Raw genomic sequence first — 15671 nt, 5'->3', positions numbered from 1 at the left:
ATGAGACATTTTATACATCTAATTCTCTTTGAAATTAATCTTGGGCTTTGATAATTTATTACATTGTATGCTGCATTACCAATGTTTATTTAAAAAAATTGATGATTGAGCATATTATTGACGATTTATATCATAAACATACCTTGGAGGCTTTATTTATTATCAGTGTGAATGCAGTGAATCATGATAATGGAAATGTAATTTTCAAACAAATACTATCATTGGCCTTGGAGAGTCACAAACTATTATGAATAGAGTCCATCATCTGTCTTATCTATTTTAATTTGTTATTTTTATAGAAGTAACATAATTTCTACAAAGCTACATTTACTTCAATAGCCAAGATATGCAAGCAACATAAATATCTACCAACAAATGAATGGATAAAGATGTGATATAGAGATGTAAAATGGAAACAGTCATAAGAAAGAATGAAAAGTTGTCACATGTAGCAACATGGATGTACTTGGAGGTTATTATGAGAAGTGCAATAAGCCAGAAAGATGCTCTATGATATTACTTATATGTGGATCTAAAAAAACACAACAAACTAATGAATATAACAACAACAACAAAGCAGACTCATAAATATGGAGAACAAACCAATGGTTACCAACGGGAGACAGAAAGGGAGAGGGGCAACATAAAGATAGGGGATTAAGAGGTACAAACTATTATATATAAGATAAACTACAAGGATATACTCTGAAACATAGGGAATATGGCCAATATTTTATAATAACTAATAATGGAGCTCAACCCTTAAACTGTGAATAACTATATTGTATATATTTAACATATATTGTTCATCAACTATACATCAACAAATAATAAATAAATAAAATAAAAGTCCCAGGTAAACCTTGAAACAATCAGGAAATTGAAGAATAGCAGTGGCTACATATATTAATTTTCCTTTTCCTGCACTTACTGTTTTTATTTTACTCCTCTTTATCATGATATTTACTGAATGAAAACACTCAGAAAAAAGAAAATGGTACATTAGAAAATTAGTAAAATGAGAATTGAGATCCTTATATGCTAGACAAGATTAGCCATTACATCAAATCAAATTGATTAAATTTAGTCATATAATTTAATCATTCTTGGCCTTATTTTTTTTTTTATTGTTCATATATTGGGTTGGCCAAAAAGTTTCCAGTAAGATGTTATGGAACAGCCTGTAAGAACTTTATGGACACATATATGATAAATAATGGATATATTTCAAAGACATTTACAGTATAGCATGAATAATGTAAAAGTATTGAAAAATTATTTATTATATTTCTATGATGAAAAATTATTGATCAGTTTATTATGCATAAGTATTATGCTTGCTATGTGTAGCAGTTTATGCTTATTAGGCCAATCATTTTTCTTAATTTAATTTATCTTTTACAAGGATTAAAAATATATGCTATTAGGATAATTGACAAAAGCTAATGCAAAGTTTCAGGTATTCATTTTTTAATAATAATTCATGGGGTCGCAAAGAGTCGGATATGACTGAGCAACTGAACTGAACTGAACTGAATTAATATTTTTTTGAGAAGTGACATGTTGGTTAAAAGTTTTTCAGTCCGCCTTCCCACCAAATACCGCTATTTATGCTACATTATCTTGTAAATATTCACATTAACATATGTCTATGAGAGGAAACCAGGACTTCCTGGGTGGTTCAGTGGTAAAGAATCTGCCTACCAATGCAGGAGATGAAAGAGACATGGGTTCCATCCATGAGTGAGGAAGATCCCCTGAAGAAGGAAATGGCAACTCAGCCCAGTATTCTTGCCTAGGAAATCCCATGGATAGAGTCTGGCCAGCTATAGTCCATGGGGTTGTAAAGAGTCAGACATGACTGAGCACTCACCCATGCATGAGAGGAAAACAGTGGTTGAACTACTTTCAATAAAATTTGACCTTGTGCAAATATTCCTTCTTCCAAATAACCCTAAAGGTGTTTTTAATACTTTGTATTCTATTTAATAGTTTTTCAGGATTTAAAAATTACTTTCATTTTCCCCTAAATCTTTTTCTTTAGATAAAATGTATACAATGTTTCAGAATCATTGCATGAAAAGCAAAATTTCAAGATCAGTCACCATGCTTGATGTTTTCTATAAACTGCCTCTTCCTGTTTTCTTCAAAGTGTTGCATGTAGATATACGTTCAAAGCTCAGATATGGTTCCATAGAATTTAAGCATAGCAGACTACTACCATCTCTTTTCTGGAAAATTAAGTTCTTTATATTACTTTGTGCTTGTAGTTTCTTTATTTCACAATACACTTATTTTATTTGCTTGCCTTACAAGATTATCCTGAAATGGGATTTCATTTGAAATACACCTAATAATTATTGGATTGACAATTGTTTTTCAGTTACAATTGCAATTATTTTAGTTCATTTCAGGAAGTCATTTTAGATTAAATCAACTTTGTTTCATGAGTTAAAATTTTTTTTAACGTTTCTTTCGTATAGGATCTTAATGGCCTTCTAATTATGTTTATTTTAGCGCTTGTATTATTAATGTCATTTTCTGTGGTAAAAAAAAAAGTCCATTGAATGTGAAATATAGTATTCTATGCTCAACAATTTATCAACAAAATCTCAAACATCTTAATCAACTATTGGTGATATCCTTCCTTTATTAATTTCCACACAAGGAATATCACTAAGAGATTTTACATTATAATAACTTTGGTGCATATTCACACTTTGCCAGACTTTATCATTACAAATAGGATTTTGAAACAAAAAATGTTTCTTTTGTATTAAGGTCCTGTTAGTCATCCATTGATGTAACTATCCTTATCCATTTTTTTCTTTTTTAACTTTAAATGAATTTATATTGTTTCATACATGTATAATTCTTTTATATATATATATATATATATTTGAAAAATGAATATTTATAATATCAACACATCTATATTACATATGAATACATTAATCATATAGTTTGCTTTCTACAAATGGGTTATTGAAAATAATAATTAGCACATTTTAAATCTATGATGTTACATTTTTTGAGTCTTTACTAACTAAAGGTTGTTGACGTAGCATATTTATTTTTCTGAGCATTTCAAATATATTTCCTAATAGTCTGTATATATTAATTATCTAGAAAATAGATTCTTTGCTTCTTCCTCTCAATACTTATCATCTCCCAGATTGACTGAAACACCTGTATCTGGTGGCACATCACAGTGAACAGCCATACAAATTCACTTTTTTTCTCTGACATGAAGTTCTGGAATTTTAGGAACTGAACCGAGCCGCATAGGAACTTGTACAACATTTTCTTACTTCCACCAAACTTTTCAACAGAGCCAGCCCTGCATTGTTGTTCTTCAGCCATTCAGTCGTGTCTGACTTTTTGTGATTGCATGGACTGCAGCATGACAGGCTTTCCTGTCCTTCACAATCTCCCAGAGCTTGCTCAAACTCATGTAAACTGAGTCAGTGATACCATCTAACCATCTCTTCCTCTGTCATCCTCTTCTCCTGCTTTCAATCTTTCCTAGCATCCGGATCTTTTCTAATGAGTCAGCTCTTTGCATCAGGTGGCCAAAGTACTGGAGCTTCAACATCAGTCCTTCCAATGGATATTCAGGATTGATTTCTTTTAGGGTTGACTGGTTTGATCTCCTCAAGGTCCAAGGGACTCTCAAGAGTCTTCTCCAACACCACAGTTCAAAAACATAAGTACTTTGGAGCTCAATCTTCCTTATCATCCAACTCTCACATCCATACATGACTACTGGAAAAACCATAGCCTTGACTAGATGGACCTCTGTTGGCAAAGTGATGTTTCTGTTTTTCAGTATGCTATCTAGGTTGGTCATAACTTTTCTTCCAAAGAGCAAGCATCTTTTAATTTCATGGCTGAAGTCACCATCTGCAGTGATTTTGGAGCCCAAGAAAATAACGTCTGTCATAGTTGCCATTGTTTCCCATCTATTTGCCATGAAGTGATGGGACCACTTGCCATGATCTTCATTTTATTTGAATGTTGAGTTTTTAAGCCAGTTTTTTCACTCTCCTCTTTCATCTTCATCAAGAAACTCTTTAGTTCCTCTTTGCTTTCTGACATAAGGGTGGTGTCATATGCATATCTGAGGTTATGAATGTCATTGATGCCAGCCCTGCATAGCATACTTTTAAGAACAGAATTCTATTTATTTCTACTCTTCATCCTATCTCATCACAGCAGTCACAAAGCACTCAAGATGTAGACAACCAAAATTGATCACTCCTTTCTTTCCCCAAATATTCTGCATGGTCCACCAGGAATATTCCACCGCATTAGTGAAGTGGTTTATTTAATTAATCCTTAACTGTTCTTTCAATTTATCCCTCCTAATGTGTGTGCTCAGTCATTCAATCATGCCTAACTCTTTTCAGTTCCATGATCAGTGTCCTGCCAAGATCTTTTTTCATGAAATTTTCAGGCTAGAATATTGGAGCAGGTTGCCTTTCCCCACTCCTGGAGATCTTCCTGACCCAGGGATCAAACTCAGGTCTCTTCTGTCTCCTACATTGGCAGGCAGAATCTTTACCACTAGTGTCACCTGGGAAGCCATCTTCTTCCTAGTAGGATTAGTGATCAAATAAAAAGGGTAGAGGTTAGGTGGCAGGTATATCAAGTCTTAAGTACGGGACTCAAGTTTTAGGTCATGAAGGATACTATTATTTTTGAAAAATTCCTTCAGTATTTTTTCTCCTAAATTTTTCCTCTTTCAATATTACTATGAATATAGGTTTCAGTTAGTATTCAACTCCATCTGTAATTAAGATTAATGAAAAATTATTTTGATACTTTATAAATTATGCGACATAAATAATTTAACCTATGTAAGCTTTAGTCTGTACAATCTAACTATTAATATTAACTGACTCTAAGTTTTCAGTCTCTGAGATTGCAAGGAGTTGGACATGACTGAGTGCCTAACACTTCCTGCTTCTCATAAAAACAAAGACAGAACACATGCCATCAGTGAGTCAATAATTAAAGATTTCTGATTTTCATTATTAAAAATAAAGTCTATTGCTGACTTTTATTATTTCTAAAATTGAATATCTGGAGACATGAATTTAAGTGTTTAAGTTAAAATCTATACTGCTGATCAACATTCTACAAGAAGAATTCTAATCATATTAGAATGATGTGAATGTAATTGTGGTTTTGGACTGTGAGCTTTAAATCATTATAACTAGGCTCAAACACACCTATATTAATCAAAATATTAACAGGAACCATTAAAATCAACACATTTTTGCCAACAGGAAATGTTTATTTATTCCTGTAGCATAAAAATCCATGTTTTAGGATTCAGTGAACACTTGGGAAGCATTTTCTACCTCCTGCTGGTGGTGGAAATGTTTTCTCTGCAAAAAATTGTCGAGATACTTGAAGAAGTGGTTGGTGAGAGGTCAGGTGAATTTGGCAGATGAGGCAAAACTCTGTAGCCCAATTTGTTCAACTTTTGAAGCATTGGTTGTGTGACCTGAGGTTGGGCATTATAATAGGGAAGAATTGGGTCCTTTCTGTTGACCAGTACCAGCTGCATGGATTGCAGTTTTCTGTGCATCTCATCGATTTGCTGTGCCTGCTTCTCAGATATAATGATTTTGCCAGGACTCAGAAAGCTTTAGTGGATCAGACCAGCAGCAGACCACCAAAGAGTGATTATGACTTTTTTTTTTTTTTTTTTGGTGCAAGTTTGGCTTTGGAAGTATTTTGGAGCCTCTTCCTGGTCTAACCAGTGAGCTGGTCATTGCCAGTTGTATCCACTTTTTGTTGCGTGTCACAAACCAATCAAGAAATTTTTCATTGTTGTTGCTTAGAGTAAGAGAAGATGACACTTCAAAATGAAGATTGCTTTGATTTTCAGTCAGCGCACAATAGGAATTATACAAGTCGACTTCAACATCTTAAATAAATTAAGATACTAGTAGATGCATTAGAGCTACTACATAGTCATAATTCAGCTGTGAGCCAGCTGTCCGAGTTCCATTAGTATTATAATTTTCAGGACTATTCACACATGCTAAAATTCATTATGCAATGTATGTCTTTATCCTTTATACACTGTCTATTTTTCTTGATGTTTTTCCAGCCTATTCCATCTAAGCTCAACAAGCACAGAGAATATCAGAAAATGTATGTTTTGCTCTTTGAATATGAAACAAATCACCAGTTCAGGCTCAATGTATGACACTTGTTGCTTGGCGCTGGTGCACTTAGATGACCCAGAGGGATGGTACGGGAAGGGAGGAAGGAGGGGGGTTCAGGGTGGGGAACACATGTATACCTGTGGCAGATTCAGGTTGATGTATGGCAAAACCAATACAATATTGTAAAGTAATTAACCTCCAATTAAAATAAATACATTTATATTAAAAAAAAAGAAAACATGATTGAAACTAATCTAAAGGTTTACGTAGCAGTTATTAGCTCTTTCTCTGGGACACAGTGTTCAAAGATCATAACCTTTAAATTCCATGTTTATTTTATAAGTAGATTTATAAGTAGATTTATAGTCATAGCTTAAAGTTCAACATTGAGAAAACCAAGATTATGGCATCCAGTTCCATCACTTCATGGCAAATTGATGGGGAAACAGTGGAAACAGTGGCTGACTTTATTTTGGGGGGCTCCAAAATCAATGCAGATGGTGACTGTAGCCATGAAATAAAAAGACACTTACTCCTTGGAAGGAAAGTTATGACAAACCTAGATAGCATATTAAAAAGCAGAGACATTACTTTGTCCACAAAGGTCTGTCTAGTCAAAGCTATGGTTTTTTCCAGTGGTCATGTATGGATGTGAGAATTGTAATATAAAGAAATCTGGGTGCAGAATAATTGATGCTTTTGAACTGTGGTGTTGGAGAAGACTCTTGAGAGTCCATTGGACTGAAACGAGTTCCAACCAGTCCATTATAAAGGAGATCATTCCTGAGTGATCATTAGAAGGACTGATGTTGAAGCTGAAACTCCAATACTTTGGCCACCTGATGTGAAGAGCTGACTCATTTGAAAAGACCTTGGTGCTGGGAAAGATTGAGGGCAAGAGGAGAAGGGGATGACAGAGGATGAGATGGTTGAATGACATCACCTACTCGATGGACATGGATTTGGGTGGACTCCGGGAGTTGGTGATGGACAGGGAGGCCTGGCATGCTGTGGTTCATAGGGTTGCAGAGTCAGACACAACTGAGCAACTGAACTGAACTGAGATTTATAGTTTATTCTTATTGAGAGGGTTGAAAGGAAGTGGTTTTCCTTGAAGGCATTAACCGCTTCTAAATTATCTGATTGATCATTGTGGATACAGCCAGAATTTACTCATCTAGGTCACAGATAGATTTATTTGCCTAGAATGATTGAACTATTTTTGCATTGATATTTCCCACTTTTAAAAAGATGTTATAAATGTGGAAAAAGTGAAGTGAAATTCAGTCAGTCATATCTGACTCTTTGCAACCCCTTGTACTGTAGCCTGCCAGGCTCCTCTATGCATTGAATTTTCCAGGCAAGAATGTTAGAATGCATAGCCATTTCCTTCTCCAGGGGATCTTCCCAACTCATGGATCGAACCTGGGTCTCCTGCATTGTAGGCAGATTCTTTACCATCTGAGTCACCAAAGAAGCCCAGAAACCTCAAAACGTGCTATTGAAAATAATGTCTTACACCAATATTACTAAAATGGACTGAACTTGACAACATGTATAATCATAGGTGGTCAATGAATATTTGTCAAATATAAATGGATTTTCATAAGTTTTACATTTTCTTCTATATCCATAATTGCAAACTCATTTTAAACTGTAGATATCTCTTTGCATTTGTATCCATCATACTTCTTTGGTAGCATATTTTCAGTATGATTAATAAATATAGGTATTTAAAAATTCTTTTCAACAAATAATTTTAGCATGCATTTCAGAACAACAAATGGCTATATAAATAAAACAACTAGTAGTAAATAAAGAAAATAAAAAGTTTCTTTACCTGAATATTTTCTAATTAAAAAATATCAAATATCAGAGTTAAATGTTTGTGTATTTCTCATTTGCCACACTATTATTAAATTTTGTTTAGATGTAAGCCTAATAAAGTTTAACTTCTGATTACAAGTTTTGACTTATGAGTTATTTACTCCTGAGAACTTGCATGTGTAAATTGCAGGAATTTTTGCAGTAAATCTAGAAAGAATTGACTGCAATTCAGTTGTATTACATTATCATTACTCTTACTAACAATTTAGAAAGTAATGATTTGAAAATGAAATAACAATTGTGTAATATTATTTTGACAATACTTTAAATTATTATTTATGAATTGAATTTGCTTGAAATTGTACCTCAAAATTAAATTTTCAACACAGCCTTTAAAGTAATAATAAACAATTCATTTTAAGAGAAAATAAAAATATTCTGATAATTCTGAATCAACTTTTTTAATATGGCAGTGTGTAATAAAAATATTTTGACTTTCCTAATCATATAGAAATTTTAGTATTCTACTTATTACTAATAGTGTTATATGTAGAAGACAGTAAAGTGATATTTCTGCTATAATTATTTTGCTCATAATACTAAAAGTCAGTAGTACATACTATTCTGATAGAGTGGTTTATTCCTGATAGAGAAAATAACTCAGTTCTGCATGTTAATTTTAAATAAATTTTGACTGAGGTCAAAGTTCTCCAGTTTTAAATGAAGCTATCTAAGACATTTTTTTAAGAATAATTTTCAAATTGCACAAGCTATACATAGATCAACTTCCCTTATATAGCTCAGTCAGTAAAGAATCTACCTGCAATGGAGACCTGAGTTCAATTCCTGGGTCAGGAAGATCCCATGGAGAGGGATATGGCAACCCACTCCACTATGCTTGCCTGGGAAATCCTATGGACAGAGGAGCCTGGCAGGCTACCGTCCATGGGGTCACAATAATTGGACACAACTTAGCGACTAAATCACCACCATACATAGGTCACTTATTTTATTACATATCCACAAATTGAATTCATCTGTGTAACAAGTTCCTAGACCGAAACCAGAAAATCACCATGACTAAAGCACCCGCCCAACATGCTTTCTTCCAGAATTATCCATAGTGCTTAGCCTGTAAAGGATAACTACTATCTCCATTTCTAACAATGGATAATCATTTTTAATCACCTCCTGAGATCTAATCTGTCTTCTAATGGAAACTATTGCTTTTGAAATATGCTTACACATGTGCTTACAATTAAATGTCATTTTTCATTGAATAGGTCCACAGTGGTATCCTTCTCGAGTAGGCCTGCAGCTAGAACGTGGTAAGAAATAATTTCACTCATCTATTTATTTAATTTAGAATCCCTTTTCTGTCATCAATAGGCAATATTTATTTATTGCTTATCAAATGGAAGGTATTATAATAAATACTTTAAATATATTGTTTTATTTGAGCCTCCTCAAAAGCTAGTGTTTCACATTTATGAAGAATTTTAGTCTCACAGAAATAAATTTCATACATTCACTGTCATTGTGTATTGAAGGCAGGATCTGAACTAACACCTGTCTCAAAAGCTTTTATTGCTATACCCCCTCAGTCTACTGCCTCCTAATATAGTGTCAGGGGTACAGCTCAGTTCTCTTTTCCATTTTTCTGTTCAAAAGCAGAATAAGGGAGGTAAGGAGGAATAGCATTAATGAATTATAGGGAGAAGTATTGTTTCCATTAATAAGCTTCAAGTATTTCAAAATTTCAAACCTTATTTTCTGATCATAAAATTTAAAAATTGTATGCTAAAAATACACAAATGTGAGTTCTGCTAAGAATCATTGTTATTGACATCACATCACTTGACCTTACATTTGAACTTGTTAAATAAAAGCTCTGGGTAGATTGGAAATTTCTGAGGAATATTCAGTTCAGGTTCATGATAATAAATCTACAGAGATATCTTTTAAGAAATTTCAATCTTTAAATTGTTCTACACAATCCTGACCTGCATTGTATTTTTCTGGTACTTTGCTAATATTCAGGTTTTCTTTCTTAGATATCATATTAACTTAGGGATAAATGATTTCTCTGGATTTCTCTAAGATATTTTGTTGTTTTCATTGCTATCTTAAATATTCCAACTTTTTCTGAGATGTCTATGTTGAAAACACAGTTATCCAGAATATTTTTATAAATCACCGTTTCTTGAGGTCTCACATTTTTCTAAACTCAAGTGTTCAAGACAAATTCTCATCCAGCTAGAGTTTTAAAGAGAAGAATCATTGTCTTGTTTCTTTTTGCTTCTATGGGGCAAAGTATGTGCCTTTCAACACATGGATGCTGAAATAACATAAAATGAAATAAGGTGTTGTTTTCTGAACTTGATTCTTATATAAATTTAAAAAAAAAAACAATACCACAAGCATCAATGTCAGATGTAATTTCAATTTGAAGGACATTATAAGGGACTGAGGAATTTCTGTTACTTCAACTTTTCTGGTGAATGTGGACATTTTATTTCCCTTCACTCATATATCTGGTTGGAAGTACTAGTGTGTGATGTGAATAATGTATAACCCTCCAAGTGTTCTTTGATAAGAATATGATGAAATATTTGAAAAAAGGAATCTATGAATTTAGTGATATAAGCAGGATATGGCACAAAGTTTATTTGGAATAATGCAATTTAAAACCTATCTTTTTACTTACTTATATTCAGAATCTTCTTTTGTAAAGTGAGCTAATAAAGAATCTAACTTATGGTTTGTGTGTGTGTGTGTGTTTGTGTGTATGTGTGCTTTTTACAGGTGGTGGCTAGTGTGTAAGTAAGATTATGTTTATAAAGTACTGAAATGATTTGTGCATGGTTAATGCCTCATTAAACATAGTCATAACTATTAATACTAAGGAAAAAGATAACACCAAAACAAAGCAAGGCATGAATATTACATATCTGCTGCCAGAGTATCTTTGCCAGAATGAGTGCACTATGAATAATTATATCATGTTATTTTAAAGTCTTTTACAGTTTCTGTACACAAAAGACTGCTAAAACACAAATAAAAGAACAAGCTAATTGTGAATAATTGCAGGCATTGTTGAAATTAATCTGTCATACAAACTGGTAACTAAAATGTGTTCTCTCGTAACTGTGATTAATATAATTTATAATGTCCTGGAAGTATGGGGTTAAATTTCTAATTCTTAGAAACATTAGATTTGTTTAATAGAAGGTTTAAGTATATATTGAATTGGTCCTTCTCTTTCCATCCCCGATTCCAACCATCCACATACCCTTTATACAATCTTCTAGGGTTAGAAGTATGCACCTCAGGGTTTGGCTCATTCTTGGGAGAAAATGTTCCCAAAAGATATATTACTTGAGCAAATTTAGGCAGAAAATTTAGGGGCCTTAAGAGGCCAAATTATGGTATAAATGGCATGGGCTCCATTAGGTGCATTCTCTTGGTCACATATTCCTCTCCCATTGGAAAAGGACATAGATATAGAATGCCAAGGAAAGGGGTTCCTGATTACTGTATCTAAGAGTGATATGATTAATGATATGTCTGGTTCTCTCACATTGTTTCACCCAAATACTATATTGATTTTCCATATTTTAAAAACAAAATGTCAATATTCTGTTCTTTGATGTCAGCAAAGGGGATAGAACAGTGGGAAACTATGATGTCAATAGCCGCATTTTGGAAAGAAGTTTTTGGCAGTCCTTATCAATATTTCTTGTTGTTATGAGTGACTGTCACAATGACATTCTGATCAGCTGTATATCAAAGTCTTTACCTTGAACCATGTTTCATCAATGTGCAACAAATTACCACAAACTCAGCAGCTTAAAACAACAATTATTTATTAGCTCAAAGATATAATATGGCTGGATTCTCTACTCAAAGTATCCAAGTTTAGAGTAAGGTATCAGCTACACTGAATTCTCATCTAGACTTCTGAGAAAATCTACCTCCACCTTCAGTCTTATTGGCAGAATCCACCTTTAGCTTTTATGACAGAGATCCTTAATTCCTTGATGGCTATCAGTTCCTAGAAGTCACTTTAATTATTTGTCATGTAGCCCTCTGCATTTTTAAACCAACAATAGTATAGTGACTCTTCCCAGTATATTGAATCTTGGTATCCTTATTTCTGACTCCATTCAGATTTAAAGAATTTGTTATTAACTCTGGCCCACCAAGATGATCTCTTTTGAAGCCATATATCATAAACTAGGCAAGGAAGTCATAGTTTACTATATTCATGTTGGATTTATCAAAATTAATATATAACAATTGCCTATTTTTATCTTATACACAATACCTGTAAGCATGTCTAAATATTATATTTTGAAAATCACCTGATAGTCAAAATTTAATATCTTACTGTTTGTTTCAATAATAAAGAATGAAAGGAAATTTGTACATGAGTAGAGTTAATATAATTCATAAATAGTTTAGCATAAAGTATAATACAAATAAAAACAATAACATTAATATCATTGTACTTGTGAGATGTATCTATGCTGGTATACATTGTTCTAATCTACTCATTTTTCTTTCTGTATAATATTCTTTTGTTTGAATAAAACAGATTACATTTATCCATATCTTATTTATGAATATTATGATTTTTACAACGTTTTGCTATTACAAACAATACTAAAAAAGACATCTTTGTACATATCTTTCAGTAAACAACTGCAAACTTACCTAGTGTTCATTTTTAAGAGCAGAACATTTCTTTCACACACTTTCCATCATCACTTCTGTTTCCTCCTATTTCATGAGAAACTTCTTCTCAATAATTTTTGCTGTATGTTTGTCTTCTGACTTCAAAAGCCTGGAGTGCTAGGAAACTCAGTCTCAGTTTGTATTCCTTCATTTCAAACTGCATGCATAAATAATCTCACAATGCCCCATGGCTTTAGCTGTTAATGACTTTGAAAATATCTTCAGACACAGCCACCCAACTGCCTACTTGACAGCTTCCAATTGAAGGGCTAATAGATATCTCACAGTAAATGTACCCTAACTGAAATTTTCTTTTTTTTTTATATTTTGCTGTTTATGTTTATATATATATATATAACTTTACAATATTGTATTGGTTTTGCAATATATCAACATGAATCTGCCACGGGTGTACACGTGTTCCCCATCTTGAACCCCACTCCCACCTCCCTCCCTGTACCATCCCTCTGTGTCATCCAGTGCAAATCTGCTCTTTCCTCATTCTTCTTTTTGTCAGTTAATGATATTAAAATGCAGTTAAGTGCTCAGGACAAAAAATTACCTCAACTTGAATCTCACAGATTAAACTTGCTCTAAGATCAAACTTTTTGGGGTTGATGATTTTTTTTTTTTTTTTGGGTTGATGAATTTTTAACATCTCTACCAGTGCCATCTAAGTCCGAATAAGCCTCATACCCTGGTTGGTGAATTTTGACTTTCTCCTAAGTAATCTTGCTTCCTTTCTTCCCAGTTACCATATAGCAACCACAATGATCTTTTTGAAAGATGAATCAAGACCATCCCCAGGTGCTTTGCGATGACTTTTAAAATTCGACTCCATCTAATTCATCTTACAGTAAAATAAATTATAGAACAGTTGATATGTATGTGTACTGACACACAAAATTATACTTCAAAATATACTTTATCATATTTGATTATGATATTATCTAAAATTACATTTTTCTCATAACACAATAGTAGCTAGTGGTAACCTCTACTTTGTTTAAATAGGATTAGAAAACCACTATGTATTTGAAAATTTGCCAGATATACTTTATAAAATTGGTTTATTCATATGCTATCTTCCTTTAAAGATTTACTATAAATTGCAATTTCTATATAAAATTTATCCTTAGCTCTCACTGGTTTCACATTAAAAATATTTATCATCTGTTTCTCTCACAATTGTATTAAAATATTGCTTCCTTATTGTTTAAGGTGGGCCCTTTCTGAAGGACAACTTAACCGTTCAAAGTGTTGCAGCTTCCTCCATTGTCACACTCTATTTTACAGACCTAGGTCAACAAGTCAGTTGGACTACAGTAAGTATCAATTTGAAATACAATATAGATGTCCCACATTTTGATGTGAATGATTTGTTGAGAGAGGATATTTTCTATCAAATAAATTCATAGTGAAATAAAATATTGCACTGAAAGTATTTTAAATTCTCCATTCTTACCATGATCAATGGCCAAATTTCCATTCAAGAACTGGAGAAATGGGGAAAAAAATGGTTGAAAGAAGAAAGATAATTATAATCTAAATGTCAATCTATCTCATGACTGATGGCCTCGTTTCTATTTTCCCTATGTCTTGTCAGTTACTTGGTATTTCTTCATCTTTTCCTTCTAGGAGCCTCAGTATAAAGAAGACACATTTGTCATTGGAAAGAGGGGATATATAATATTCAATAAAAAATGTCCCAAGACAGTGGAGAGGACATTTTTAAAACTGAGGGTGAAGAAATAAGACTTATTTGAGTTGGAGGGGTTGGGATGTTCTTTCAACTTTCTTGAAAGAGGTATTTCAAAGTGGTGGCAACTGAATCCAATAGCATTAGAAGAATGAAGACCATATTAAAAAACAGGAGAAGTAAGAAACAGAAAATACTTGATACTACTTCACAAGTACTGAAGGGTTCATGAATAATGAATAGATAGATGGGATATCTTCAGTAGCAAGAAGCCATGTGGTATTTAGTGACAGGAAGTGAAGGAGTTAATCTGATGAGTAACTTTCACACTGATGTACAAAAATTAGTGCAATCATTCATTTTTCAATGAAATTTAAACTATTTTCTTTATATTATTCAGACTTTTAATGTTTTTTCCTGGTTACATTCAAATTCATATTTGTGATGTGATTACTTTTAATATTTTCTATTCAAAATGGCTTTCTTTTGCCAGCATAGTGTTTTGAGTTTTCCCTGTATAGTTAAACAATAAACTTTTAAAATTATTAAAGACAAAAGATAATTTATACATTGTTATATAAATCTCATAATGAGAAATTCAAGTTTATATTCATTAATCAAAATGTCACATGCTTTAATTTTCCACCAATTTTTCCTGTATTATCTTCTTGCATTTAGATAATTACATTTAGTGTGCTTGGCTAAATGGTTGCTCTAGTTTCCAAGATTTATTGAGCCTTTGAGTACTAATTTGTTGCATTAAAAAATAAATAAAACTAAGTTTAGAATTATTCGGCCAACTGATGGAAGAAATGGCTCACTGGAAAAGACCCTGATGTTGGGAAAGATTGAGGGCAGGAGGAGAAGGGGACAACAGAGGATGAGATGGCTGAATGGCATCACCAATTTGATGTTGGTGATGGACAGAGAAGCCTGGTGTGCTGCAGTCCATGGGGTCACAAAGAGTCACACATGACTGAACAACTGAACTGAACTGAACTGAAGTATAGAGTATTCTGAATCTTTGTGTAGTATATCATAATGTTTACCAAAAAGCTAATAACTCATACATATTGTAACAAAGGGTTTGGAGTTTAAAAGTGATATCTACAGACCCTTGCTAAAAGAGATTTTAGACAAGCAGATTTTGATCTTCAAAGGTTAGAATATTCAAAGAATCTTTGCCTACATTTATGATGAAAAAGGAATTCTATCTACAGAAGCTG

The 15671-nt window shown here is 32.9% G+C and overlaps 1 protein-coding gene across 1 annotated transcript in view; it reads left to right on the top strand.

Moving 5' to 3' along the window:
* Window positions 1-15671, top strand: part of TECRL (trans-2,3-enoyl-CoA reductase like) — a 150931-nt gene that overhangs the window by 63076 nt on the left and 72184 nt on the right. Inside the window, exons 3-4 of the mRNA XM_052642112.1 lie at window positions 9293-9337; window positions 13968-14071. Of these exons, the coding sequence (XP_052498072.1) occupies window positions 9293-9337; window positions 13968-14071 (149 nt within the window). The remainder of the gene's footprint in view (window positions 1-9292; window positions 9338-13967; window positions 14072-15671) is intronic.

Source organism: Budorcas taxicolor, chromosome 6, assembly GCF_023091745.1.
Source record: "Budorcas taxicolor isolate Tak-1 chromosome 6, Takin1.1, whole genome shotgun sequence".
Lineage (NCBI taxonomy): Eukaryota > Metazoa > Chordata > Mammalia > Artiodactyla > Bovidae > Budorcas > Budorcas taxicolor.
The sequence above is the reverse complement of the archived record's forward strand: the minus strand, read 5'-3'. Positions and strand labels throughout refer to the sequence as shown.